At 51.2% G+C, this 27,393-nt stretch overlaps 1 protein-coding gene across 1 annotated transcript in view; it reads right to left on the bottom strand.

Moving 5' to 3' along the window:
- slc6a7 (solute carrier family 6 member 7) overlaps window positions 1–27,393 on the bottom strand; it is a 105,263-nt gene that overhangs the window by 36,215 nt on the left and 41,655 nt on the right. The window contains exons 7-10 of the mRNA XM_085999821.1: window positions 26,495–26,629; window positions 22,057–22,160; window positions 15,117–15,241; window positions 12,950–13,062 (exon numbers count right to left, since the gene is read on the bottom strand). Coding sequence (XP_085855947.1) covers window positions 12,950–13,062; window positions 15,117–15,241; window positions 22,057–22,160; window positions 26,495–26,629 — 477 coding nt within the window. The remainder of the gene's footprint in view (window positions 1–12,949; window positions 13,063–15,116; window positions 15,242–22,056; window positions 22,161–26,494; window positions 26,630–27,393) is intronic.

Consider the following 27,393-nt stretch of genomic DNA (forward strand, 5'->3'; position numbering starts at 1 on the left):
TTAAAAAAGGTGGTAGAGTGAAAACGGGGAATTATAGACCGGTAAGCCTGACATCGGTAGTGGGGAAAATGCTAGAGTCCATTATAAAAGAAAATGCGAGGTTATCCACTTTGGTGGCAAAAACAGTAAGACAGATTATTATCTGAACGGCAATAGATTGGGAGAAGGGGAAGTGCAACGAGACCTGGGTGTCCTTGTGCACCAGTCGCTGAAGGTAAGCATGCAGGTGCAGCAGGCGGTTAAGAAGGCAAATGGTATGTTGGCCTTCGTAGCGAGAGGGTTTGAGTACAGGAACAAGGATATCTTGCTGCAGTTGTACAGGGCCTTGGTGAGACCACAGCTTGAGTATTGTGTGCAGTTTTGGTCGCCTTATCTGAGGAAGGATGTTCTTGCCATGGAGGGAGTACAGCGAAGATTCACCAGACTGATACCTGGGATGGCAGGAATGAAGTATGAAGAGATATTTCTGTGATAGTAGATTGGCGGTTAGAATCAGATCAGCCATGATCTTATTGAATGGCAGAGCAGGCTCGAGGGGCCGATTGGCCTACTCCTGCTCCTATTTCTTATGTTCTTATGTTCTTATGTAGATTGGGTCGATTGGGCTTATATTCGCTAGAGTTTAGAAGAATGTGAGGGGATCTCATTGAAACTTATAAAATTTTAACAGGACTAGACAGACTAGAGGCATGAAGGATGTTCCCGATGGCAGGGGAGTCCAGAACCAGGGGTCACAGTCTAAAGATAAGGGGTAAGCCATTTAGGACTGAGAGGAGGAGGAATTTCTTCACCCAGAGAGTGGTGAGCCTGTGGAATTCTCTACCAGACAAGGCAGTTGAGGCCAACTTATTAAATATATTCAAGAAGGAGTTAGATATATTTCTTAAGGTTAAAGGGATCAAGGGATATGGGGAGAAAGCAGGGGCAGGATACTGAATTTGGATGATCATCCATGATCTCATTAAATGGCAGAACAGGCTCAAGGGTCTGAATGGCCCACTCCTGCTCCTATCTTCTATGTTTCTATGTACACTCTCCCCTATCATGGACTCTACCCATCCATTGAATCTCCTCCCACAGCCCATGTACACTCTCTCCTATCATGGACTCTCCCCACCCAAAAATCTCCTCCCACACCCCATGTACACTCTCCCCTATCACAGACTCTACCCACCCATTTAATCTCCTCCCACAGCCCATGTACACTCTCCCCTATTATTGAATCTACCCACCCATTCAATCTCTTCCCACAGCCCATGTAAACTCCCCCTATCATGGACTCTACCCACCCATTGAATCTCCTCCCACAGCCCATGTACACTCTCCCCTATCACGGACTCTACCCACCCATTTAATCTCCTCCCACAGCCCATGGACACTCTCCCCTATCACGGACTCTACCCACCCATTTAATCTCCTCCCACAGCCCATGGACACTCTCCCCTATCACGGTCTCTACCCACCCATTGAATCTCCTCCCACAGCCCATGTACACTCTCCCCTATCACGGACTCTACCCACCCATTTAATCTCCTCCCACAGCCCATGGACACTCTCCCCTATCACGGACTCTACCCACCCATTTAATCTCCTCCCACAGCCCATGGACACTCTCCCCTATCACGGACTCTACCCACCCATTTAATCTCCTCCCACAGCCCATGGACACTCTCCCCTATCACGGACTCTACCCACCCATTTAATCTCCTCCCACAGCCCATGGACACTCTCCCCTATCACGGACTCTACCCACCCATTTAATCTCCTCCCACAGCCCATGTACACTCTCCCCTATCACTGACTCTACCCACCCATTTAATCTCCTCCCACAGCCCATGGACACTCTCCCCTATCACGGACTCTACCCACCCATTTAATCTCCTCCCACAGCCCATGGACACTCTCCCCTATCACGGACTCTACCCACCCATTTAATCTCCTCCCACAGCCCATGGACACTCTCCCCTATCACGGACTCTACCCACCCATTTAATCTCCTCCCACAGCCCATGGACACTCTCCCCTATCATGGACTCTACCCACCCATTTAATCTCCTCCCACAGCCCATGTACACTCTCCCCTATCACGGACTCTACCCACCCATTTAATCTCCTCCCACAGCCCATGTACACTCTCCCCTATCACGGACTCTACCCACCCATTTAATCTCCTCCCACAGCCCATGGACTCTCTCCCCTATCACGGACTCTACCCACCCATTTAATCTCCTCCCACAGCCCATGGACACTCTCCCCTATCATGGACTCTACCCACCCATTTAATCTCCCCCCACAGCCCATGGACACTCTCCCCTATCACGGACTCTACCCACCCATTTAATCTCCCCCCACAGCCCATGTACACTCTCCCCTATCACGGACTCTACCCACCCATTTAATCTCCTCCCACAGCCCATGGACACTCTCCCCTATCACGGACTCTACCCACCCATTGAATGGTCTGAGGAAAAGTCCTTTACAAATATTCCTTGATCCCTAAAGGGAATCGAGCAATGGGTCAGATCCTTCTTGCGCCCTCTCCACCTCCCCTCTCCGCTCTTCCACCTGGACCTGCAGTCCTCCGGGAATTACCCTTTGCCCCTTGCCACCCCCATTGCATCCTGGGTGTGTTTGATCCGATCAGCCTCGTCTATTTTGAGTCCATGAACCGTTCAATCTGTCCCTATTCCGATATCCTCTGATCCCATTCCCAGCCAGGTATTGATCCAGCTCCTGCTGAAGGGACAGGACAGAATCCACTGCCTTTTTTCTTGGAATCTATTCCACATTAGGATATAGAGGCACTGGAGAGGGTGCAGAGAAGATTTACAAGGATGATACCAGAAATATGAGGTTATACATATCAGGAAAAGGATGAACAGGCTGGGTCTCTTTTCTCTTGAAAGAAGGCTGAGGGATGACCTAATAGAGGTCTTTAAAATTATGAAAGGTTTTGATAGAGTGGATACAGAGAGAGTGTTTCCACTTGTGGGGAAGAGCAAAACTAGAGGCCGTCAATATAAGATAGTCACCAAGAAATCCAATAGGAAATTCAGAAGAAAGTTCTTTACCCAGAGAGTGGTGAGAATGTAGAACATAAGAACATAAGAAGTAGGAGCAGGAGTAGGCCATACGGCCCCTCGGGCCTGCTCCGCCATTCAATAGGATCATGGCTGATCCGAACCTAGACTCACGTCCACTTCCCTGCCCTCTCCCCGTAACCCCTAATTCCCTTATCAGCTAGGAAACTGTCTATCTCCATTTTAAATTTATTTAATGTCGCAGCTTCCACAGCTCTCTGAGGTAGCAAATTCCATAGATTTACTACCCTCTGAGTGAAGAAGTGTCTCCTCATCTCAGTTTTGAAAGGGCAGCCCCTTATTCTAAGATTATGCCCCTAGTTCTAGTCTCACCCATCAGTGGAAACATCCTCCCCGCATCCACCCGATCAAGCCCCCTCACAATCTTATATGTTTCGATAAGATCGCCTCTCATTCTTCTGAATTCCAATAAGTAGAGTCCCAACCTACTCAACCTTTCCTCATACGTCAACCCCCTCATCTCCGGAATCAACCGAGTGAACCTTCTCTGAACTGCCTCGAGAGCAAGTATATCTTTTCTTAAATATGGAAACCAAAACTGTACGCAGTATTCCAGGTGTGGCCTCACCAGTACCCTGTATAACTGAAGCAAGACTTCCCTGCTTTTATACTCCAACCCCCTTGCAATAAAAGCCAAGATTCCATTGGCCTTCCTGATCACCTGCTGCACCTGCATACTAACCTTCTGTGTTTCATGCACCAGGACCCCCAGATCCCTTTCTCTGTAGCACTTTGCAGTTTCTTTCCATTTAGATAATAACTTGCTCTTTGATTTTTTCTGCCAAAGTGCATAACCTCACACTTTCCAACATTATATTCCATCTGCCAAATTTCTGCCCACTCACTTAGCCTGTCTATGTCCTTTTGCAGGTTATTTATGTCCTCGTCACTCACTGCTTTCCCTCCCATCTTTGTATCGTCGGCAAACTTGGATACATTGCACTTGGTCCCCTCCTCCAAATCGTTAATATAGATTGTAAAGAGTTGGGGTCCCAGCACTGACCCCTGCGGAACACCACTAGTTACTGATTGCCAACCCGAGACTGAACCATTTATCCCAACTCTCTGTTTTCTGTTAGATAGCCAATCTTCCACCCATGCCAGTATATTACCCCCAATCCCGTGATTTCTTATCTTGATCAGTACTCTTTTGTGTGGAACCTTGTCAAATGCCTTTTGGAAGTCCAAATACACCACATCCACTGGTTCCCCTTTATCCACCCTGTTTGTCACGTCCTCAAAGAATTCGAGCAAATTTGTCAAACATGACTTCCCCTTCATAAAACCATGCTGACTCTGTCCGATTAAATTATGCTTATCCAAATGTCCTGTTACTGCTTCCTTAATAATGGACTCCAACATTTTACCAACCACAGATGTTAGGTTAACTGGTCTATAGTTTCCAGCCTTTTGTCTACCTCCCTTTTTAAATAAGGGCGTTACATTAGCAGTTTTCCAACCTGCTGGGACCTTTCCTGAATCCAGGGAGTTTTGGAAAATTACCACCAATGCATCCGCAATCCCTACCGCTACTTCTCTCAAGACCCTAGGATGTAGGCCATCAGGTCCAGGGGATTTATCCGCCTTAAGTCCCATTATCTTACCGAGTACCATCTCCTTAGTGATTTTAATCGTGTTTAGCTCCTCCCCCCCATAGCCCCCTGTTTGTCCAGTGTTGGGATATTTTTAGTGTCCTCTACTGTAAAGACTGATACAAAATACTTGTTCAGCGTCTTTGCCATCTCCATGTTCCCCACCACTAGTTTTCCGGTCCCATCCTCTAAGGGACCAACGTTCACTTTAGCCACACTTTTTCTTTTTATATAACTGTAGAAACTCTTGCTATCTGTTTTTATATTTTTTGCTAGTTTACTTTCATAATCTATCTTCCCTTTCTTAATTAATCTTTTAGTTATTCTTTGCTGGCTTTTAAATGCTTCCCAATCTTCCATTCTCCCACTAGATTTGGCTACTTTATATGCCCTTGTTTTCAGTCGGATACTATCCTTTATTACTTTACTTAGCCACGGATGGCTGTCTTTTCTTTTACGCCCCTTTTTCCTCAGTGGAATATATTTTTCTTGAAAGATGTGAAATATCTCCTTGAATGTACACCACTGCTCCTGTACCGTCTTACACCTTAATTTATTTTCCCAGTCCACTTTAGTCAATTCTACTCTCATACCTTCATAGTCTCCTTTATTTAAGCTTAGTACGCTGGTTTGAGATCCAACTCTCTCACACCCAAACTGAATTTGGAATTCAACCATGTTATGGTCACTCATTCCAAGGGGATCCTTTACTAGGACATTTTTTATTAATCCTGTCTCATTACACAGGACTCGCTACCACAGGGAGTGGTTGAAGCGAATAGTATCGATGCATTTAAGGGGAGGCTGGACAAGCATATGCGGGAGAAGGGAATCGAGGGTTACGCTGATAGAGGTAGATGAGGAAAGACGGGAGGAGGCTCGAGTGGAGCATAAACACCGGCATGGACTGTTCGGGCCGAATGGCCTGTTTCTGGGCCGTATATCCTATGCAACATTCGCCAGTCTCATCTCATCTCCCTTTGCATCCGTGCCCTCGAAGTCTTTGCTCGCAGTCCAAGTCAAACATTCTGTTTATGAAAGCAGAGGGAACGCTGGACTCATCCGCCCTCCCCCTCTTTCAGCACCGCCTCCTCGCAGAAAGACTCCTTTAAACCGGAAGGATTTACGCAGGTCTCGTGCCGCAGATCTCTCCTCTGCCCCCTTTTGATCCTGAAAATTTGAACGGTCGCCAATCTTTCAGGTCCCTCTTTTAGCGAGAAGGTCGGGTGTGAAAGGACTTGTGACAGTTTCAGCCGGGTAAACTTGCCGATTGACTGAGGAGCACTGCTGACACCCGGTGGCCAAAGACCACCACTGCACCACACCGCTCAGTAAAGGGGAAGTTGGATAATCAGGAAAGGCTAACCTGCAATAAAAACAGAAAATGCTGGAAATAATCAGCAGCAATGGTTCCCTCTTATTATTGTTTTCGGTGCGCGGGCCCTTTAACGGGCTGCACAGCCCATTCAAATGTTCCCGTATAAATGCCGATGAGTGGCCTGCGCGGGACCACCAGACCGCTGCGCGGCCGCTCAACTTAGCGGGAACGTTGCTCAGCAGGTCAGGCAGCAGCTGTGGGGAGAGGAACAGGGTTAACGTGAACTGTATCTCTCTCTCTCTGCGGATGCTGCCTGACCTGCTGAGTATTTCCAGCATTTCCTGATTTTATTGCAGATTTCCAGCATCCGCAGTAGTTTGCTTCCGTCTCAAGGTTAGTCTGAAGTTGGATTTTTGTCTCTTGAATTACATTAGCCAAGGTTAGTCGCCCCGGAATCCCTCCCAGATCAGTTGGGCCCCTGTCTAACACACATTTATATCCTTTATATTCGTTGCACAGACTGGGCTTGTATTCCCTCGAGTTTAGAAGATTAAGGGGTGATCTTTTTTTTAATTCATTGATGGGATGTGGGCGTCGCTGGCTGGCTAGGCCTGCATTTAGTGCCCATCCCTAATTGCCCTTGAGAAGATGGTGGTGAGCCTCCTTCTTGAACCGCTGCAGTCCATATGGTGTAGGTACACCCACAATGCTGTTAGGAAGGGAGTTCCAGGATTTTGGCCCAGCGACAGTGAAGGAACGGCGATACAAGTCCAAGTCAGGATGGTGTGTGGCTTGGAGGGGAACTTGGAGGTGGTGATGTTCCCATGCGTCTGCTGCCCTTGTCCTTCTAAGTGGTAGAGGTTGCGGGTTTGGAAGGTGCTGTTGAAGGAGCTTTGGCGAGTTGCTGCAGTGCATCTTGTAGATGGTACACACTGCAGCCACAGTGCGCCGGTGGTGGAGGGAGTGAATGTTGAAGGTGGTGGATGGGGTGCCAATCAAGCGGGCTGCTTTATCCTGAATGGTGTTGAGCTTCTTGAGTGTTGTTGGAGCTGCACTCATCCAGGCAAGTGGAGAGTATTCCATCACACTCCTGACTTGTGCCTTGTAGATGGTGGAAAGGCTTTGGGGAGTCAGGAGGTGAGACACTCGCCGCAGAATTCCCAGCCTCTGGCCTGCTCTTGTAGCCACAGTATTTATATGGCTGGTCCAGTTCAGTTTCTGATCAATGGTAACCCCCAGGATGTTGATAGTGGGGGATTCAGCGATGGTAATGCCATTGAATGTCAAGGGGAGATGGTTAGAGTCTCGCTTGTTGGAGATGGTCATTGCCTGGCACTTGTGTGGTGCGAATGTTACTTGCCACTTGTCAGCCCAAGTCTGAATGTTGTCCAGGTCTTGCTGCATATGGACACGGACTGCGTCAGTATCTGACGAGTCTCGAATGGTGCTGAACAGTGTGCAATCATCAGCGAACATCCCCACTTCTGACCTTATGATGGAGGGAAGGTCATTGATGAAACAGCTGAAGATGGTTGGGCCTAGGACACTGCCCTGAGGAACTCCTGCAGTGATGTCATGTGATTGAGATGAATGACCTCCAACAACCACAGCCAACTTCCTTTGTGCTAGGTATGATTCCAACCAATGGAGAGTTTTCCCCTTGATTCCCATTGACTTCAGTTTTACTAGGGCTCCTTGATGCCACACTCGATCAAATGCTGCCTTGATGTCAAGGGCAGTCACTCTCACCTCACCTCTTGAGTTCAGCTCTTTTGTCCATGTTTGGACCAAGGCTGTAATGAGGTCAGGAGCTGAGTGGCCCTGGCGGAACCCAAACTGGGAGTCAGTTAGCAGGTTATTGCTGAGTAAGTGCCGCTTGATAGCACTGTCGACGACACCTTCCATCACTTTGCTGATGATTGAGAGTAGACTGATGGGACGGTAATTGGCCGGGTCGGATTTGTCCTGCTTTTTGTAGACAGGACATACTTGGGCAATTTTCCACATTGCCGGGTAGATGCCAGTGTTGTAGCTGTACTGGAACAGCTTGGCTAGGGGCGCAGCTAGTTCTGGAGCACAAGTCTTCAGTAGTATTGCCGGAATGTTGTCAGGGCCCATAGCCTTTGCAGTATCCAGTGTCTTCAGCCGTTTCTTGACATCACGTGGAGTGAATTGAATGGGCTGAAGACTGGCATCTGTGATGCTGGGGACCTCAGGAGGAGGCCGAGATGGATCATCCACTCGGCACTTCTGGCTGAAGATAGTTGCAAATGCTTCAGCCTTGTCTTTGCACTCACGTGCTGGGCTCCACCATCATTGAGGATGGGGATATTTTTGGAGCCTCCTCCTCCTGTTAACTGTTTGATTGTCCACCACCACTCACGACTGGATGTGGCAGGACTGCAGAGCTTTGATTTGATCCGATGGTTGTGAGATCGCTTAGCTCTGTCTATCGCATGTTGCTTCTGTTGTTTGGCATGCAAGTAGTCCTGTGTTGTAGCCTCACCAGGTTGACACCTCATTTTTCGGTATGCCTGGTGCTGTTCCCGGCATGCTCTCCTGCACTCTTCATTAAACCAGGGTTGATCTCCCGGCTTGATGGTAATGGTAGAGTGAGGGATATGCCAGGCCATGAGGTTACAGATTGTGGTTGAATACAATTCTGCTGCTGCTGATGGCCCACAGCGCCTCATGGATGCCCAGTTTTGAGATGCCAGATCTGTTCGAAATCTGTCCCATTTAGCACGGTGGTAGTGCCACACAACACGGTGGAGGGTATCCTCAACATGAAGACGGGACTTCGTCTCCACAAGGACTGTGCGGTGGTCACTTCCACCAATGCTGTCATGGACAGATGCATCTGCAACAGGTAGATTGGTGAGGACGAGATCAAGTAGGTTTTTCCCTCTTGTTGGTTCCCTCACCGCCTGTCGCAGACCCAGTCTGGCAGCTATGTCCTTTAGGACTCGGCCAGCTCGGTCAGTTGTGGTGCTACCGAGCCACTCTTGGTGGTGGACATTGAAGTCCCCCACCCATAGGACATTTTGTGCCCTTGCTACTCTCAGTGCTTCTTCCAATTGGTGTTCAACATGAAGGAGTACTGATTCATCAGCTGAGGGAGGGCGGTAGGTGGTAATTAGCAGGAGGTTTCCTTGCCCATGTTTGACTTGCTGCCATGAGACCTCATGGGGTCCGGAGTCAATGTTGAGGACTCCCAGGGCTACTCCCTCCCGACTGTATACCACGGTGCCACCACCTCTGGTGGGTCTGTCCTGCCGGTGGGACAGGACATACCCAGGGATGGTGATGGTGGTGTCTGGGACATTGGTTGTAAGGTATGATTCGGTAATTATGACTATGTCAGGCTGTTGCTTGACTAGTCTGTGGGACAGCTCTCCCAATTTTGGCACAAGCCCCCAGATGTTGGTAAGGAGGACTTTGCAGGGTCGACGGGGCTGGGTTTGCCGTTGCCGTTGTCGTTTCCGGTGCCGCGGTCGATGCCGGGTGGTCCGTCCGGTTTTATTCTTATTGTTTTTCGTAGCGGTTGTTTACAACTGAGTGGCTTGCTGGGCCATTTCAGAGGGCATTAAAAGTCAACCACATTCCTGTGGGTCTGGAGTCACATGTAGGCCAGACCAGGTAAGGACGGCAGATTTCCTTCCCTAAAGGAAATTAGTGAACCAGATGGGTTTTTGCAACAATCGACAATGGTATCATGGTCGCCATTACTAAGACTAATATTTAATTCCAGAATTAAATTGAATTTAAATTCCACCAGCTGCCGTGGTGGGATTATGAACCCATATCCTCAGATCCTCAGAGCATTTGACTGAGCCTCTGGCTTACTAGTCTAGTGACATAACCCACTACACCACCTGATCGAGGTGTTTAAGATGATTAAAGGATTCGATCGGGTCGAGAGAGAGAAACTATTTCCTCTGGTGGGGGGAGTCCAGAACAAGGGGGCAGAACCTTAAAATTAGAGCCAGGCCGTTCAGGGGCGATGTCAGGAAGCACTTCTTCACACAAAGGGGGGTGGAAATCTGGAACTCTCTCCCCCAAAAGGCTGTGGATGCTGAGGGTCAATTGGAGCTTTCAAGACTGAGATTGGGAAATATTTTTTGGGTCAGGGGTATCACTGGATTTGGAGCCAAGCCAGATAAATGAAGCTGAGCTACAGGTCAGCCATGACAGAATGGTGGAACAGGCTCGAGGGGTCGAATGGCCTCCTCCTGTCCCTGTCCCGTGGAGGCTGACTGAGTCTGCCGAGGTGAAATTCCTCAGTGCAGGTTCGGGGGAACCAGTCCTCGTGTTGGGCACTGACAGCCCTGCCCTGCCTCACAGGCGGAGGTATCAGCTCACTACATGAAGTCAACGTCACACAACGTCACGTCAAGACTTTGAGCTCAATGTACTGAGTCGGACTTTGATCTTGTTTCAATACTTGCGGATCTTTTGGTAAAATTCTGACAGGACTGGACAGACTAGATGCAGGAAGGATGTTCCCGATGGTTGGGGAGTCCAGAACCAGGGGTCACAGTCTAAGGATAAGGGGTAAGCCATTTAGGACTGAGATGAGGAGGAATTTCTTCACCCAGCGAGTGGTGAACCTGTGGAATTCTCTACCACACAAGGCAGTTGAGGCCAATTCATTAAATATATTCAAGAAGGAGTTGGATATATTTCTTAAGGCTAAAGGGATCAAGGGATATGGAGAGAAAGCAGGGACCGTGTACTGAATTTGGATGATCAGCCATGATCGCATTGAATGGCGGAGCAGGCTTGAAGGGCCGAATGGCCGACTCCTGCTCCTATCTTCTATGTTTCTATGTTACTCTTTTAACAGACAGCGCCCTCTGGGTTAGGGAGGAGAGAAAATCAGTCAGGGTTCTTGCACCTCATCCCTACCCCGTGACCCCAGGTGGGTAGTACAGGGGTGTGCAGGCAATGGGTCAAGACAGTTGTGTTACACCCACCCAACAGTTGAATAGCTTGCTAGCGATCACTGTCTCTTCTCTGGTATGAAGAATGGTCGGATGGGTGAGGGGCAATCACTGTGGCTCCCTGGGCCATCCCATCAATCACCGTGGCTCCCTGGGCCATCCCATCAATCACCATGGTTCCCTGGGCCATCCCATCAATCACCATGGTTCCCTGGGCCATCCCATCAATCACCGTGGTTCCCTGGGCCATCCCATCAATCACCGTGGCTCCCTGGGCCATCCCATCAATCACCATGGTTCCCTGGGCCATCCCATCAATCACCGTGGTTCCCTGGGCCATCCCATCAATCACCGTGGCTCCCTGGGCCATCCCATCAATCACCGTGGCTCCCTGGGCCATCCCATCAGTTACCGTGGCTCCCTGGGCCATCCCATCAATCACCATGGTTCCCTGGGCCATCCCATCAATCACCATGGTTCCCTGGGCCATCCCATCAATCACCGTGGCTCCCTGGGCCATCCCATCAATCACCATGGTTCCCTGGGCCATCCCATCAATCACCGTGGCTCCCTGGGCCATCCCATCAATCACCATGGTTCCCTGGGCCATCCCATCAATCACCGTGGCTCCCTGGGCCATCCCATCAATCACCGTGGCTCCCTGGGCCATCCCATCAATCACCGTGGCTCCCTGGGCCATCCCATCAATCACCATGGTTCCCTGGGCCATCCCATCAATCACCGTGGCTCCCTGGGCCATCCCATCAATCACTGTGGCTCCCTGGGCCATCCCATCAATCACCGTGGCTCCCTGGGCCATCCCATCAATCACCGTGGTTCCCTGGGCCATCCCATCAATCACCGTGGCTCCCTGGGCCATCCCATCAATCATGTGGTTCCCGGGGCCATCCCATCAATCACCGTGGCTCCCTGGGCCATCCCATCAATCACCATGGCTCCCTGGGCCATCCCATCAATCACCGTGGCTCCCTGGGCCATCCCATCAATCACCGTGGTTCCCTGGGCCATCCCATCAATCACCGTGGCTCCCTGGGCCATCCCATCAGTTACCGTGGCTCCCTGGGCCATCCCATCAATCACCGTGGTTCCCTGGGCCATCCCATCAATCACCGTGGCTCCCTGGGCCATCCCATCAATCACCGTGGCTCCCTGGGCCATCCCATCAATCACCATGGTTCCCTGGGCCATCCCATCAATCACCGTGGTTCCCTGGGCCATCCCATCAATCACCATGGTTCCCTGGGCCATCCCATCAATCACCATGGTTCCCTGGGCCATCCCATCAATCACCATGGTTCCCTGGGCCATCCCATCAATCACCGTGGTTCCCTGGGCCATCACATCAATCACCGTGGTTCCCCGGGCCATCCCATCAATCACCGTGGTTCCCTGGGCCATCCCATCAATCACCGTGGTTCCCTGGGCCATCCCATCCGTTACCGTGGCTCCCTGGGCCATCCCATCCATTACCGTGGCTCCCTGGGCCATCCCATCAATCACCGTGGCTCCCTGGGCCATCCCATCAATCACCGTGGTTCCCCGGGCCATCCCATCAATCACCGTGGTTCCCTGGGCCATCCCATCAATCACCGTGGTTCCCTGGGCCATCCCATCCATTACCGTGGCTCCCTGGGCCATCCCATCAATCACCGTGGCTCCCTGGGCCATCCCATCAATCACCGTGGCTCCCTGGGCCATCCCATCAATCACCGTGGTTCCCTGGGCCATCCCATCAATCACCGTGGTTCCCTGGGCCATCCCATCAATCACCGTGGTTCCCTGGGCCATCCCATCCGTTACCGTGGCTCCCTGGGCCATCCCATCAATCACCGTGGTTCCCTGGGCCATCCCATCAGTTACCGTGGCTCCTGGAATTGCAGAAACAGTGATTTGATTGGGCGGGCAGATTCCACCCCAATATTATCAGTGGGGAGCAGGGGCTCCCCCTCAGCTGGTGCCGTGGGCCATAGTTACCAGTGTATCGATCCCCAGAGTGAAGAGCATCAGGAAAAAGAGGATCGACCAAATGAACGAACCGGGCAGCAGTGCAAGGGCTTCTGGGTAAGCAACGAACGCCAACCCTGGACCTACAGTGAACAAACATCGAGTTACATCGAGTGTACAGCACAGAAACAGGCCATTCAGCCCAACCGCTCCGTGCCGGTGTTCATGCTCCACACCAGCCTCCTCCCACCCCTCTGCATCTCACCCCATCAACATATCCTTCTATTCCTTTCTCCCTCATGTGTTTATCCAGCTTCCCCTTAAATGCATCGATACTATTCGCCTCAACCACTCCCTGTGGTAGCGAGTTCCACATTTTACCCTCAGACAAAGAGACCGACCATGTTCAAGCGAAGGCCTCAGTAGTTGCGATAATGACTAGTCTCAACTTAAGGACAACTATTCACAGAGACTGAGGGGTGCAGTAGGCCAGACATTGACCCTTTATCTCAAGGGTCAAGGGCAATCTGTTTGCTGGTTGAGATGGTCAGCGCTCGGGTTAATATAACGGTGGTCCTGGTCACGAAATGCTGCCTTGGTACTTATGGGTACTGTAGTGTAGTGAGTTATGTGACTGGAGAAGGAAACCCTGTATCTAACCCGTGCTGCACCTGCCCTGGGAGTGATTGATGGGACAGTGCAGAGGGAGCTTTACTCTGTATCTAACCCGTGCTGTACCTGCCCTGGGAGTGTTTGATGGGACAGTGTAGAGGGACCTTTACTCTGTATCTAACCCGAGCTGTACCTGCCCTGGGAGTGTTTGATGGGAAAGTGCAGAGGGAGCTTTACTCTGTATCTAACCCGTGCTGTACCTGCCCTGGGAGTGTTTGATGGGACAGTGTAGAGAGAGCTTTACTCTGTATCTAACCCGTGCTGTACCTGCCCTGGGAGTGTTTGATGGGACAGTGTAGAGGGAGCTTTACTCTGTATCTAACCCGTGCTGTACCTGCCCTGGGAGTGTTTGATGGGACAGTGTAGAGGGAGCTTTACTCTGTATCTAACCCGTGCTGTACCTGCCCTGGGAGTGTTTGATGGGACAGTGTAGAGGGAGCTTTACTCTGTATCTAACCCGTGCTGTACCTGCCCTGGGCGTGTATGATGGGACAGTGTCGAGGGAGCTTTACTCTGTATCTAACCCGTGCTGTACCTGCCCTGGGAGTGTTTGATGGGACAGTGTAGAGGGAGCTTTACTCTGTATCTTACCCGTGCTCTACCTGCCCTGGGAGTGTTTGATGGGACAGTGTAGAGGGAGCTTTACTCTGTATCTAACCCGGGCTGTACCTGCCCTGGGAGTGTTTGATGGGACAGTGTAGAGGGAGCTTTACTCTGTATCTAACCCGTGCTGTACCTGCCCTGGGAGTGTTTGATGGGACAGTGTAGAGGGAGCTTTACTCTGTATCTAACCCGTGCTGTACCTGCCCTGGGAGCGTTTGATGGGACAGTGTAGAGGGAGCTTTACTCTGTATCTAACCCGTGCTGTACATGCCCTGGGAGTGTTTGATGGGACAGAGTAGAGGGAGCATTACTCTGTATCTACCCCGTGCTGTACATGCCCTGGGAGTGTTTGATGGGACAGTGTAGAGGGAGCTTTACTCTGTATCTAACCCGTGCTGTACATGCCCTGGGAGTGTTTGATGGGACAGTGTAGAGGGAGCTTTACTCTGTATCTAACCCGTGCTGTACCTGCCCTGGGAGTGTTCGATGGGACAGTGTAGAGGGAGCTTTACTCTGTATCTAACCCGTGCTGTACCTGCCCTGGGAGTGTTTGATGGGGACAGTGTAGAGGGAGCTTTACACTGTATCTAACCCGTGCTGTACCTGCCCTGGGAGTGTTTGACGGGACAGTGTAGAGGGAGCTTTACTCTCTATCTAACCCGTGCTGTACCTGTCCTGGGAGTGTTTGATGGGACAGTGTAGAGGGAGCTTTACTCTGTATCTAACCCGTGCTGTACCTGCCCTGGGAGTGTTTGATGGGGCAGTGTAGAGGGAGCTTTACTCTGTGTCTAACCCGTGCTGTACCTGCCCTGGGAGTGTTTGATGGGACAGTGTAGAGGGAGCTTTACTCTCTATCTAACCCGTGCTGTGCCCTGAGGGAGGGTGCGGCTGGTTGGAGATGACGGTTGACCAATGTCCTCACCAGAGTCGGCCACGTCTTCCACCGCCACGCCTTTCTTCCATGCCATGTGACCCAGGATAGAGAATATGGCGAATCCTGCGAAGAAGCTCGTGACGCAGTTGCCGGTCACTATGATCAAGGTGTCCCTAGGAGACAGAGCCTCGGTTACTGATGGTTAAAGTCACCACACAGCACAGAAACCGCCTCCCTCCGTCATGCTATCTCACGGGCTCGCATGGAAATCAGAGTTACTCTCAGTAAAAGAATGAAAGACTTGCATTTCTACAGCACCTTTCGGGACATCCCAAAGCGCTTTACAGCCAATGAGCTACTTTTTGGAGTGTAGTCACTGTTGTAATGTAGGAAACGTGGCAGCCAATTTGCGCACAGCAAGCTCCCACAAACAGCAATGTGATAATGACCAGATAATCTGTTTTAATGATGTTGGTTGAGGGATAAATATTGGCCCAGGACACCGTGGAGAACTCCCCTGCTCTTCTTCGAATAGTGCCAGGGGATCTTTTACATCCACCTGAGAGAGCAGATGGGGCCTCGTTTTAACGTCTCATCCGAAAGACGGCACCTCCGACAGTGCAGCGCTCCCTCAGTACTGCCCCTCCGACAGTGCGGAGCTCCCTCAGTACTGCCCCTCCGACAGTGCGGAGCTCCCTCAGTACTGCCCCTCCGACAGTGCGGAGCTCCCTCAGTACTGCCCCTCCGACAGTGCGGAGCTCCCTCAGTACTGCCCCTCCGACAGTGCGGCGCCCCCTCAGTACTGCACTGGGAGTGTCAGCCTGGATTTTGAACATAAGAAGTAGGAGCAGGAGTCGGCCATTCGGCCCCTCGAGCCTGCTCCGCCATTCAATAAGATCATGGCTGATCATCGACCTCAACTCCACTTTCCTGCCTGATCTCCATATCCCTCGATTCCCCTAGAGTCCAAAAATCTATCGATCTCAGCCTTGAATATACTCAACGACTCAGCCTCCACAGCCCTCTGGGGTCGAGAATTCCAAAGATTCACCCCCCTCTGAGTGAAGAAATTCCTCCTCCTTAGTCTGAAATGGCCGACCCCTTATCCTGAGACTGTGACCCCTGGTTCTAGACTCTCCAGCCAGGGGGAAACAATCTCTCAGCATCTACCCTGTCAATCCCCCTCCGAATCTTGTATGTTTCAATGAGATCACCTCTCATTCTTCTAAACTCCAGAGAGTATCGGCCCATTCTACACAATCTCTCCTCATAGGACAACCCTCTCATCCCAGGAATCAATCTAGTGAACCTTCGTTGCACCGCCTCCAAGGCAAGTATATCCTTCCTTAGATAAGGAGACCAAAACTGTGCCCAGTACTCCAGGTGTGGTCTCACCAAGGCCCTGTACAATTGGAGCAAGACTTCCTCACTCTTATACTCCAACCCCCTTGCAATAAAGGCCAACAGGCCATTTGCCTTCCTAATTGCTTGCTGTACCTGCATGCTCGCTTTCTGTGTTTCTTGCACGAGGACACCCAAATCTCTCTGAACACCAACATTTGAAAGTTTCTCACCATTTAAAAAATATTCTGTTTTTCTATTCTTCCTACCAAAGGGAATAACCTCACATTTCCCTACATTATACTCCATCTGCCACCTTACTGCCCACTCACTTAAACTGCCTATATCCCTTTGCAGACTTTTTGTGTCCTCTTCACAGCTTACTGTCCCACCTAGCTTTGTATCGTAAGAAAACTTGGATACATTACACTCGGTCCCTTCATCTAAGTCAATTCTTACAGGGCTTGACAGGGTAGATGCAAGGAGGATGTTTCCCCTGGCTGGAGAGTCTAGAACCAGGGGTCACAGTCTCAGGATAAGGGGTCGGCCATTTAGGACTGAGATGAGGAGGAATTTCTTCACTCAGAGGGTGGTGAATCTTTGGAATTCTCTACCCCAGAGGGCTGTGGAGGCTCAGTCGTTGAGTATATTCAAGACAGAGATCGATAGATTTTTGGATATTAAGTGAATCAAGGGATATGGGGATCGGGCAGGAAAGTGGAGTTGAGGTAGAAGATCAGCCATGATCTTATTGAATGGCGGAGCAGGCTGGAGGGGCCGAATGGCCGACTCCTGCTCCTATTTCTTATGTTCTTATTAATATAGATTGTAAATAGCTGAGGCCCAAGCACTGATCCTTGCTGCAACCCACTAGTTACAGCCTGCCAACCTGAAAATGACCCGTTTATCCCTACTCTCTGTTTTCTGTCCGTAAACCAATCCTCTATCCACGCTAATATATTATCCACAACCCCAAAAGCCCTTATCTTGAGTAGCAACCTTTAATGTGGCACCTTATCGAAAGCCTTTTGGAAATCCAAATATACTACATCTAATGGTTCCCCTTTATCTACCCTGCGAGTTACATCCTCAAATAAATTTGTTAAAAACGATTTTCCTTTCATAAAACCATGTTGACTCTGACTAATCATATTATGATTTTCTAAGTGCCCTGTTACCCCATCCCTAATAACAGATTCTAGTATTTTCCCTATAATTGATGTCAGGTTAACTGGCCTACAATTCTGTTTTTCCACTCCCTCCTTCTTGAATAGCGGGGTTACATTTGCTACCTTCCAATCCGCTGGGACCATTCTAGAATCTGAAGTCTCTGGAGTGGGTCTTGAACCTATGACTTTCTGACTCATACATGGAGATTTTTAAAATTTGTTTATGGGGTGAGTGGCGTTGCTGGCAAGGCCGGCATTTATTGCCCATCCCTAATTGCCCCTTGAGAAGGTGGTGGTGAGCCGCCTTCTTGAACCGCTGCAGTCCGTGTGGTGAAGGTGCTCCCACAGTGCTGTTAGGGAGGGAGTTCCAGGATTTTGACCCAGCGACAATGAAGGATCGGCGATATATTTCTAAGTCAGGATGGTGTGTGACTTGGAGGGGAACTTGGAGGTGGTGGTGTTCCCATGCGCCTGCTGCCCTTGTCCTTCTAGGTGGAAGAGGTCGCGGGTTTGGGAGGTGCTGCTGAAGAAGCCTTGGCGAGTTGCTGCAGTGCATCTTGTAGATGGTACACACTGTAGCCACGGTACGCCGGTGGTGGAGGGAGTGAATGTTTAAGGTGGTGGATGGGGTGCCAATCAAGCGGGCTGCTTTGTCCTGGATGGTGGCGAGCTTCTTGAGTGTTGTTGGAGCTGCACTCATCCAGGCAAGTGGAGAGTATTCCATCACACTCCTGACTTGTGCCATGTAGATGGTGGAAAGGCTTTGGAGAGTCAGGAGGTGAGACACTCACCGCAGAATACCCAGCCTCTGACCTGCTCTTGTTGCCACAGTATTTATTTGGCTGATCCAGTTAAGTTCCTGGTCAATGGTGAACCCCCCAGGATGTTGATGGTGGGGGATTCAGCGATGGTAATGCCGTTGAATGTCAAGGGGAGGTGGTTAGACTCTCGCTTGTTCGAGATAGTCATTGCCTGGCACTTGTGTGGCGTGAATGTTACCTGCCACTTATCAGCCCAAGCCTGAACGTCATCCAGGTCTTGTTGCATGCAGGCATGGACTGCTTCATTATCTGAGGAGTTGTGAATGGCGCTGAACACTGTGCAGTCATCAGCGAACATCCCCATTTCTGACCACCTGTTGGAAGGAAGGTCATTGATGAAGCAGCTGAAGATGGTTGGGCCTAGGACACTGCCTTGAGGAACTCCTGCAGCGATGTCCTGGGGCTGTGATGATTGACCTTCAACCACCACAACCATCTTCCTTTGTGCTAGGTATGACTCCAGCCAGTGGAGAGTTTTCCCCCCGATTCCCATTGACTTCAGTTTTACTAGGGCTCCTTGATGCCACACTCGGTCAAATGCTGCCTTCATGTCAAGGGCAGTCACTCTCACCTCACCTCTGGAATTCAGCTCTTTTGTCCATGTTTGGACCAAGGCTGTAATGAGATCGGGAGCCGAGTGATCTTGGCGGAACCCAAACTGAGCATCAGTAAGCAGGTTATTGGTGAGTAAGTGCCGCTTGATAGCACTGTCGATGACACCTTCCATCACTTTGCTGATGATTAAGAGTAGACTGATGGGGCGGTAATTGGCCGGATTGGATTTGTCCTGCTTTTTGTGGACAGGACATACCTGAGCAGTTTTCCACATTGTCGGATAGATGCCAGTGTTGTAGCTGTACTGGAACAGCTTGGCTAGAGGCGCGGCTAGTTCTGGGGCACAAGTCTTCAGCACGATAGCCGGGATGTTGTCGGGGCCCATAGCCTTTGCTGTATCCAGTGCACTCAGCCGTTTCTTGATATCACGTGGAGTGAATCGAATTGGCTGAAGACTGGCTTCGGTGATGGTGAGGACCTCAGGAGGAGGCTGAGATGGATCATCCACTCGGCACTTCTGGCTGAAGATGGTTGCAAACGCTTCAGCCTTGTCTTTTGCACTCACGTGCTGGGCTCCACCATCATTGAGGATGGGGATATTCATGGAGCCTCCTCCTCCCGTTAGTTGTTTAATGGTCCACCACCGTTCACGACTGGATGTGGCAGGACTGCAGAGCTTTGATCTGATCTGTTGATTGTGGGATCGCTTAGCCCTGTCTATCGCATGCTGCTTCCGCTGTTTAGCGTGCATGTAGTCCTGTGTTGCAGCTTCCCCAGGTTGGCACCTCATTTTTAGGTACACCTGGTGCTGCTCCTGGCATGCTCTTCTACACACCTTATTGAACCAGGGTTGGTCCCCTGGCTTGATGGTAATGGTAGAGTGAGGGATATGCCGGGCCATGAGGTTACAGACTGTGGTGGAATACAATTCTGCTGCTGTTGATGGCCCACAGCGCCTCATGGATGCCCAGTTTTGAGCTGCTAGATCTGTTCTGAATCTATCCCATTTAGCATGGTGGTAGTGCCACACAACAATGATGGTAGCAGTGACCACTGCTACCAATACTGTCATGGACACATGCATCTGTGACAGGTAGATTGGTGAGGACGAGGCCAAGAAGGTTTTTCCCCCTTGTGTTGGTTCTCTCACCACCTGTCGCAGGCCCAGATTGGCAGCGATGTCTTTCAGGACTCGGCCAGCTCGGTCAGTAAGACACCCCTTTAAACGTACCTCTTTGACCAAGTTTTTGGTCATCTGCTCTGGGAGTGTTTGATGGGACAGTGTAGAGGGAGCTTTACTCTGTATCTAACCCGTGCTGTACCTGCCCTGGGAGTGTTTGATGGGAGTGTAGAGGGAGCTTTACTCTGTATCTAACCCGTGCTGTACCTGCCCTGGGAGTGTTTGATGGGACAGTGTAGAGGGAGCTTTACTCTGTATCTAACCCGTGCTGTACCTGCCCTGGGAGTGTTTGATGGGAGTGTAGAGGGAGCTTTACTCTGTATCTAACCCGTGCTGTACCTGCCCTGGGAGTGTTTGATGGGAGTGTAGAGGGAGCTTTACTCTGTATCTAACCCGTGCTGTACCTGCCCTGGGAGTGTTTGATGGGACAGTGTAGAGGGAGCTTTACTCTGCATCTAACCCGTGCTGTACCTGCCCTGGGAGTGTTTGATGGGACAGTGTAGAGGGAGCTTTACTCTGCATCTAACCCGTGCTGTACCTGCCCTGGGAGTGTTTGATGGGACAGTGTAGAGGGAGCTTTACTCTGTATCTAACCCGTGCTGTACCTGTCCTGGGAGTGTTTAACGGGACAGTGTAGAGGGAGCTTTACTCTGTATCTAAGCCTGTGCTGTACCTGCCCTAGGAGTGTTTGATGGGACAGTCTAGAGGGAGCTTTACTCTGTATCTAACCCGTGCTGTACCTGCCCTGGGAGTGTTTGATGGGACAGTGTAGAGGGAGCTTTACTCTGTATCTAACCCGTGCTGTACCTGCCCTGGGAGTGTTTGATGGGACAGTGTAGAGGGAGCTTTACTCTGTATCTAAGCCTGTGCTGTACCTGCCCTGGGAGTGTTTCATGGGGCAGTGTAGAGGGAGAGCTTTACTCTGTATCTAACCCGTGCTGTACCTGCTCTGGGAGTGTTTGATGGGACAGTGTAGAGGGAGCTTTACTCTGTATCTAACCCGTGCTGTACCTGCCCTAGGAGTGTTTGATGGGACAGTGTAGAGGGAGCTTTACTCTGTATCTAACCCGTGCTGTACCTACCCTGGGAGTGTTTGATGGGGACAGTGTAGAGGGAGCTTTACTCTGTATCTAACCCGTGTTGTACCTGCCATGGGGGTGTTTGATGGGACAGTGTAGAGGGAGCTTTATTCTGTATCTAACCCGTGCTGTACCTGCCCTGGGAGTGTTTGATGGGGCAGTGTAGAGGGAGCTTTACTCTGTATCTAACCCGTGCTGTACCTGCCCTGGGAGTGTTTGATGGGACAGTGTAGAGGGAGCTTTACTCTGTAGGTAACCCGTGCTGTACCTGCCCTGGGAGTGTTTGATGGGACAGTGTAGAGGGAGCTTTACTCTGTATCTAACCCGTGCTGTATCTGCCCTGGGAGTGTTTGATGGGACAGTGTAGAGGGAGAGCTTTACTCTGTATCTAACCCCGTGCTGTCCCTGCCCTGGGAGTGTTTGATGGGACAATGTAGAGGAAGCTTTACTCTGTATCTAACCCGTGCTGTACCTGCCCTGGGAGTGTTTGATGGGACAGTGTAGAGGGAGCTTTACTCTGTATCTAACCCGTGCTGTACCTGCCCTGGGAGTGTTTGATGGGACAGTGTAGAGGGAGTTTTACTCTGTATCTAACCCGTGCTGTACCTGCCCTGGGAGTGTTTGATGGGACAGTGTAGAGAGAGCTTTACTCTGTATCTAACCCGTGCTGTACCTGCCCTGGGAGTGTTTGATGGGACAGTGTAGAGAGAGCTTTACTCTGTATCTAACCCGTGCTGTACCTGCCCTGGGAGTGTTTGATGGGACAGTGTAGAGGGAGCTTTACTCTGTATCTAACCCGTGCTGTACCTGCCCTGTATCATCCTCGTTCTGTGCCTTTATTACCTGACAACATTGTTGTCAAACTTGTTGTAAGATGCCATTGAAAGCAAGCCTCCAAAACCGATCCCCAGGGAGTAGAATATCTGGGAGGCAGCGTCATTCCACACCTAGGACCAATAATGAAAAGGTTAGAGAGGAATTCCCGCCCCTGCACTGGCACGGGACACCAGTAATGGGACACCAGTAATGGGACACCAGTAATGGGACACCAGTAATGGGCACACCAGTAATGGGCACACCAGTAATGGGACACCAGTAATGGGACACCAGTAATGGGCACACCAGCAATGGGACACCAGTAATGGGCACACCAGTAATGGGACACCAGTAATGGGACACCAGTAATGGGATATCAGTAATGGGCACACCAGCAATGGGACACCAGTAATGGGACACCAGTAATGGGACACCAGTAATGGGCACACCAGTAATGGGACACCAGTAATGGGACACCAGCAATGGGCACACCAGTAATGGGACACCAGTAATGGGATATCAGTAATGGGACACCAGTAATGGGCACACCAGCAATGGGACACCAGTAATGGGACACCAGTAATGGGACACCAGTAATGGGATACCAGTAATGGGCACACCAGCAATGGGATACCAGTAATGGGATACCAGTAATGGGCACACCAGCAATGGGATACCAGTAATGGGATACCAGTAATGGGCACACCAGCAATGGGATACCAGTAATGGGATACCAGTAATGGGCACACCAGCAATGAGACACCAGTAATGGGATACCAGTAATGGGCACACCAGCAATGAGACACCAGTAATGGGATACCAGTAATGGGCACACCAGCAATGGGATACCAGTAATGGGATACCAGTAATGGGCACACCAGCAATGGGACACCAGTAATGGGATACCAGTAATGGGCACACCAGCGATGGGACACCAGCGATGGGACACCAGCGATGGGACACCAGCGATGGGACACCAGCGATGGGACACCAGCAATGGGACACCAGCAATGAGACACCAGCAATGAGACACCAGCAATAGGACACCAGCAATAGGACACCAGCGATGGGACATCAGCAATGGAAGGCCAGCGATGGGACACCAGCGATGGGACACCAGCGATGGGACACCAGAAATGGGACACCAGAAATGGGACACCAGCGATGGGACACCAGCGATGGGACACCAGCGATGGGACACCAGCGATGGGACACCAGCGATGGGACACCAGCGATGAGACACCAGCGATGGGACACCAGCGATGGGACACCAGCAATGGGACACCAGCAATGAGACACCAGCAATGGGACACCAGCAATGGGACACCAGCAATGGGACACCAGCAATGGGACACCAGCAATGGGACACCAGCAATGGGACACCAGCAATGGGACACCAGCGATGGGACACCAGCGATGGGACACCAGCGATGGGACACCAGCGATGGGACACCAGAAATGGAAGGCCAGCGATGGGACACCAGCGATGGGACACCAGCGATGGGACACCAACGATGAAAGGCCAGCGATGGGACACCAGTGATGGAAGGCCAGTGATGAAAGGCCAGCGATGGGACACCAGTGATGGAAGGCCAGCGATGGAAGGCCAGTGGTGGAAGGCCAGTAATGGAAGGCCAGTAATGGAAGGCTAGCGATGGGACGCCAGCAATGGAAGGTCAGCGATGGAAGGCCAGCGATGGAAGGCCAGCGATGGAAGGCCAGCGATGGAAGGCCAGCGATGGAAGGCCAGCGGTGGAAGGCCAGCGATGGAAGGCCAGCGATGGAAGGCCAGCGGTGGAAGGCCAGTGATGGAAGGCCAGTGATGGAAGGCCCGTGATGGAAGGCCAGCGATGGGACGCCAGCGATGGAAGGCCAGCGATGGAAGGCCAGCGATGGAAGGCCAGCGATGGAAGGCCAGCGATGGAAGGCCAGCGATGGAAGGCCAGTGATGGAAGGCCAGTGATGGAAGGCCAGTGATTGGAGGCCAGTGATGGGACGCCAGAGATGGAAGGCCAGCGATGGAAGGCCAGTGATGGAAGGCCAGTGATGGAAGGCCAGTGATGGGACGCCAGTGATGGAAGGCCAGCGATGGAAGGCCAGTGATGGAAGGCCAGTGATGGAAGGCCAGTGATGGGACACCAGTGATGGGACACCAGTGATGGAAGGTCAGTGATGGAAGGCCAGCGATGGGACACCAGTGATGGAAGGCCAGCGATGGAAGGCCAGCGATGGGATGCCAGTGATGGGACACCAGTGATGGGACACCAGTGATGGAAGGCCAGTGATGGGACGCCAGTGATGGAAGGCCAGTGATGGGACGCCAGCGATGGGACGCCAGCGATGAAAGGCCAGTGACGAAAGGCCAGCGATGGAAGGCCAGTGATGGAAGGCCAGTGATGGGACACCAGGAGCTGAGCCCAGATCCCACACTCCCTCCAGGGAGCCGCACTCATTGGGGGGAGTCTGGGTTGGAGAGTTGGGACCACAGTGAATGAGCCCCGTCTCCGTCCCGCTTCTCCTCAGCACCTCCCCACCCAACCCACTGCGAAATCAAAGACATCGCAAAATAAAAGAAATAAGAAAGAAAGAAAGACTTGCATTTCTATAGCGCCTTTCACGACCACCGGATGTCCCAAAGTGCTTTACAGTCAATGAAGTACTTTTTGAAGTGTAGTCACTGTTGTAATGTAGGAAACACGGCAGCCAATTTGCGCACAGCAAGCTCCCACAAACAGCAATGTGATAATGACCAGATCATCTATTTTAGTGATTTTGGTTGAGGGATAAATATTGGGCCCAGGACACCGGGGAGAACTCCCCTGCTCTTCTTCAAAACAGTGCCATGGGATCTTTTATGTCCACCTGAGAGCAGACGGGGCCTCGGTTTAATGTCTCATCCAAATTCTGTGTGGCAGGAGCCCTTAGTGGAGGTAATTGAGTGAATACTCACTCCCAGCGGGCACTGCGAGCTGGAGAATCCGAGTCATATGGTTCATTCCCGCTCCATACTTTCTTTATTCCTGTCACTACCACCTCCTCAGGGCAAACTAGGGGCGGGCAATAAATGCTGACCCTGCCAGCGACGCCCACATCCCAAGAATTAATTCATTAAAAACAGGCTCTACAGAATACCAGTCACACACTGCACAGCCCACACATTAAATTTGCCGTTTAGCTTGTCTGGAATACGGGAACTTAATTTTAAAATTCCCATCCTTGTTTTCAAATCCCTCCGTGGCCTCGCCCCTCCCTATCTCTGTAACCTCCTCCAGCCCCACAACCCCCCGAGATCTCTGCGCTCCTCCAACTCTGGCCTCTTGAGCATCCCCGATTATAATCGCTCCACCATTGGTGGCCGTGCCTTCAGCTGCCTGGGCCCTGAGCTCTGGAATTCCCTCCCTAAACCTCTCCGCCTCTCTCTCCTCCTTTAAGACGCTCCTTAAAACCGACCTCTTTGACCGAGCTTTTGGTCACCTGTCCTAATGTCTCCTTATGTGGCTCGGTGTCAAATTTTGTTTGATAAATCGCTCCTGTGAAGCACCTTGGGACGTTTTACTAGGTTAATGCGCTATATAAATGCAAGTTGTTGTTGTTGTTGGAGAGGAGAAGGTGCTGAATTATCAAGTGAATCTTCATGCTTTACAATTGATATTGTTTTATTACTGAGATTCCCAGGTGAAGGGCCAAGGCTCACGGTGCAGGACAACACCCAGGCTGGGAAAGGTAGGAGAGAAGACAAGGAGGAACAGGAGGAGGCCATTCAACCCCTCGATCCTGCCCCGCCAGTCAATTAGATCGCAGCTGATCTGCACCTGAACTCCATCTACCCACCTTTGCTCCATATCCCTCGATACTCTGACCCAACAAAACTCCATCAATCTCAGTCTTGAAAGCTTCAATTGACCCTCAGCACCCACAGCCTTTGGGGGGGAGAGTTCCAGATTTCCACCGCCCTTTGTGTGCGGAAGTGCTTCCTGACATCACCCCTGAACGGCCTGGCTCTAATTTTAAGGTTCTGCCCCCTTGTTCTGGACTCCCCCCACCAGAGGAAATAGTTTCTCTCTACCGACCCGATCAACTCCTTTAATCATCTTAAACACCTCGATCAGATCACCCCTTAATCTTCTAAACTCGAGGGAATACAAGCCCAGTCTGTGCAACCTGTCCTCATAATTTAACCCTTTTAGCCCCGGAATCATTCTGGTGAATCTGCGCTGCTCCCCCTCCGAGGCCGATATATCCTTCCTGAGTTGGAGCGAAGACAAGTAGTGTGTTTTTGATGCCAAACATGGGTTTTAGAAGCCAGTAGGTTGTGGGAGGAAGACTGAGTCTGAAAGAGTTTCAGAGTGTTGAAAGCCAGGTTGAGAAAGAGTTTGAGTGGGAGAGCGTGCGCGGCGCCTCGACTTTAACACAGGGAAGGTGTTGGGGGGAGGAAGAGTTTGTGGATTCGAGATCTGCTTTGTACCTGAGCACTTCCCAGACGCTTCCAGTTGGTGCTGAGGTAGAATTTCACCCCCTGTAAGGAGCCTTTGAGCGTGGCACCACGGATAATCAGCACGATCAGGACCAGGTAGGGGAACGTCGCAGTAACGTAAACGATCTGAAACGCACAGAGACAGGAGGACATCAGGACAAACCAACACCAGAACGGCAAGCACGCGGCATCGAGCTGAGGGAAGTGTTGGAAGGAGTCCGGCTGATTCTTTCCCACACAATACACAGTGTGCAGTGACCAAGTGGCGGAGTGAGACACTGGCCATTCATGTTTGGGGCCTGGGTCCAAGCCAGCCCAGGTTGATGGAATGAACACCTCATCTGTCTGCCGGCTGTAAGAGGTCTGTGTGGAATCAGTGTGAGGCAACCTCAAACTAAATCCTAGTGACTCGGTCCTGCAGCACAAACCTATCTCCAATTGGCACTAAATTGCCAATCTCATTGGTGCAGTAGGGCGCGGAGTTCTGAGGTCAGAATGGAGGTAGATTGCTCGGAAACAGCAACTGGTTGTTGTGCAGGATCTGGGAGTGCTAGAGGGATGGGCTTCGATGGGAGAGTTAGGGGACTAGAGGGATGGGCTTGGATGGGAGAGTTAGGGGACTAGAGGGATGGGCTTCGATGGGAGAGTTAGGGGACTGGAGGGATGGGCTTCAATGGGAGGGTTCGGAGACTGGAGGGATGGTCTTCGATGGGAGAGTTAGGGGACTGGAGGGATGGTCTTCGATGGGAGAGTTAGGGGACTAGAGGGATGGGCTTCGATGGGAGAGTTAGGGGACTAGAGGGATGGGCTTCGATGGGAGAGTTCGGAGACTAGAGCGATGGTCTTCGATGGGAGAGTTAGGGGACTGGAGGGATGGTCTTCGATGGGAG

Source organism: Somniosus microcephalus, chromosome 10 (genome assembly GCF_052327205.1).
Source record: "Somniosus microcephalus isolate GS21.2 chromosome 10, FLI_Smic_1.0, whole genome shotgun sequence".
Taxonomy (NCBI): domain Eukaryota; kingdom Metazoa; phylum Chordata; class Chondrichthyes; order Squaliformes; family Somniosidae; genus Somniosus; species Somniosus microcephalus.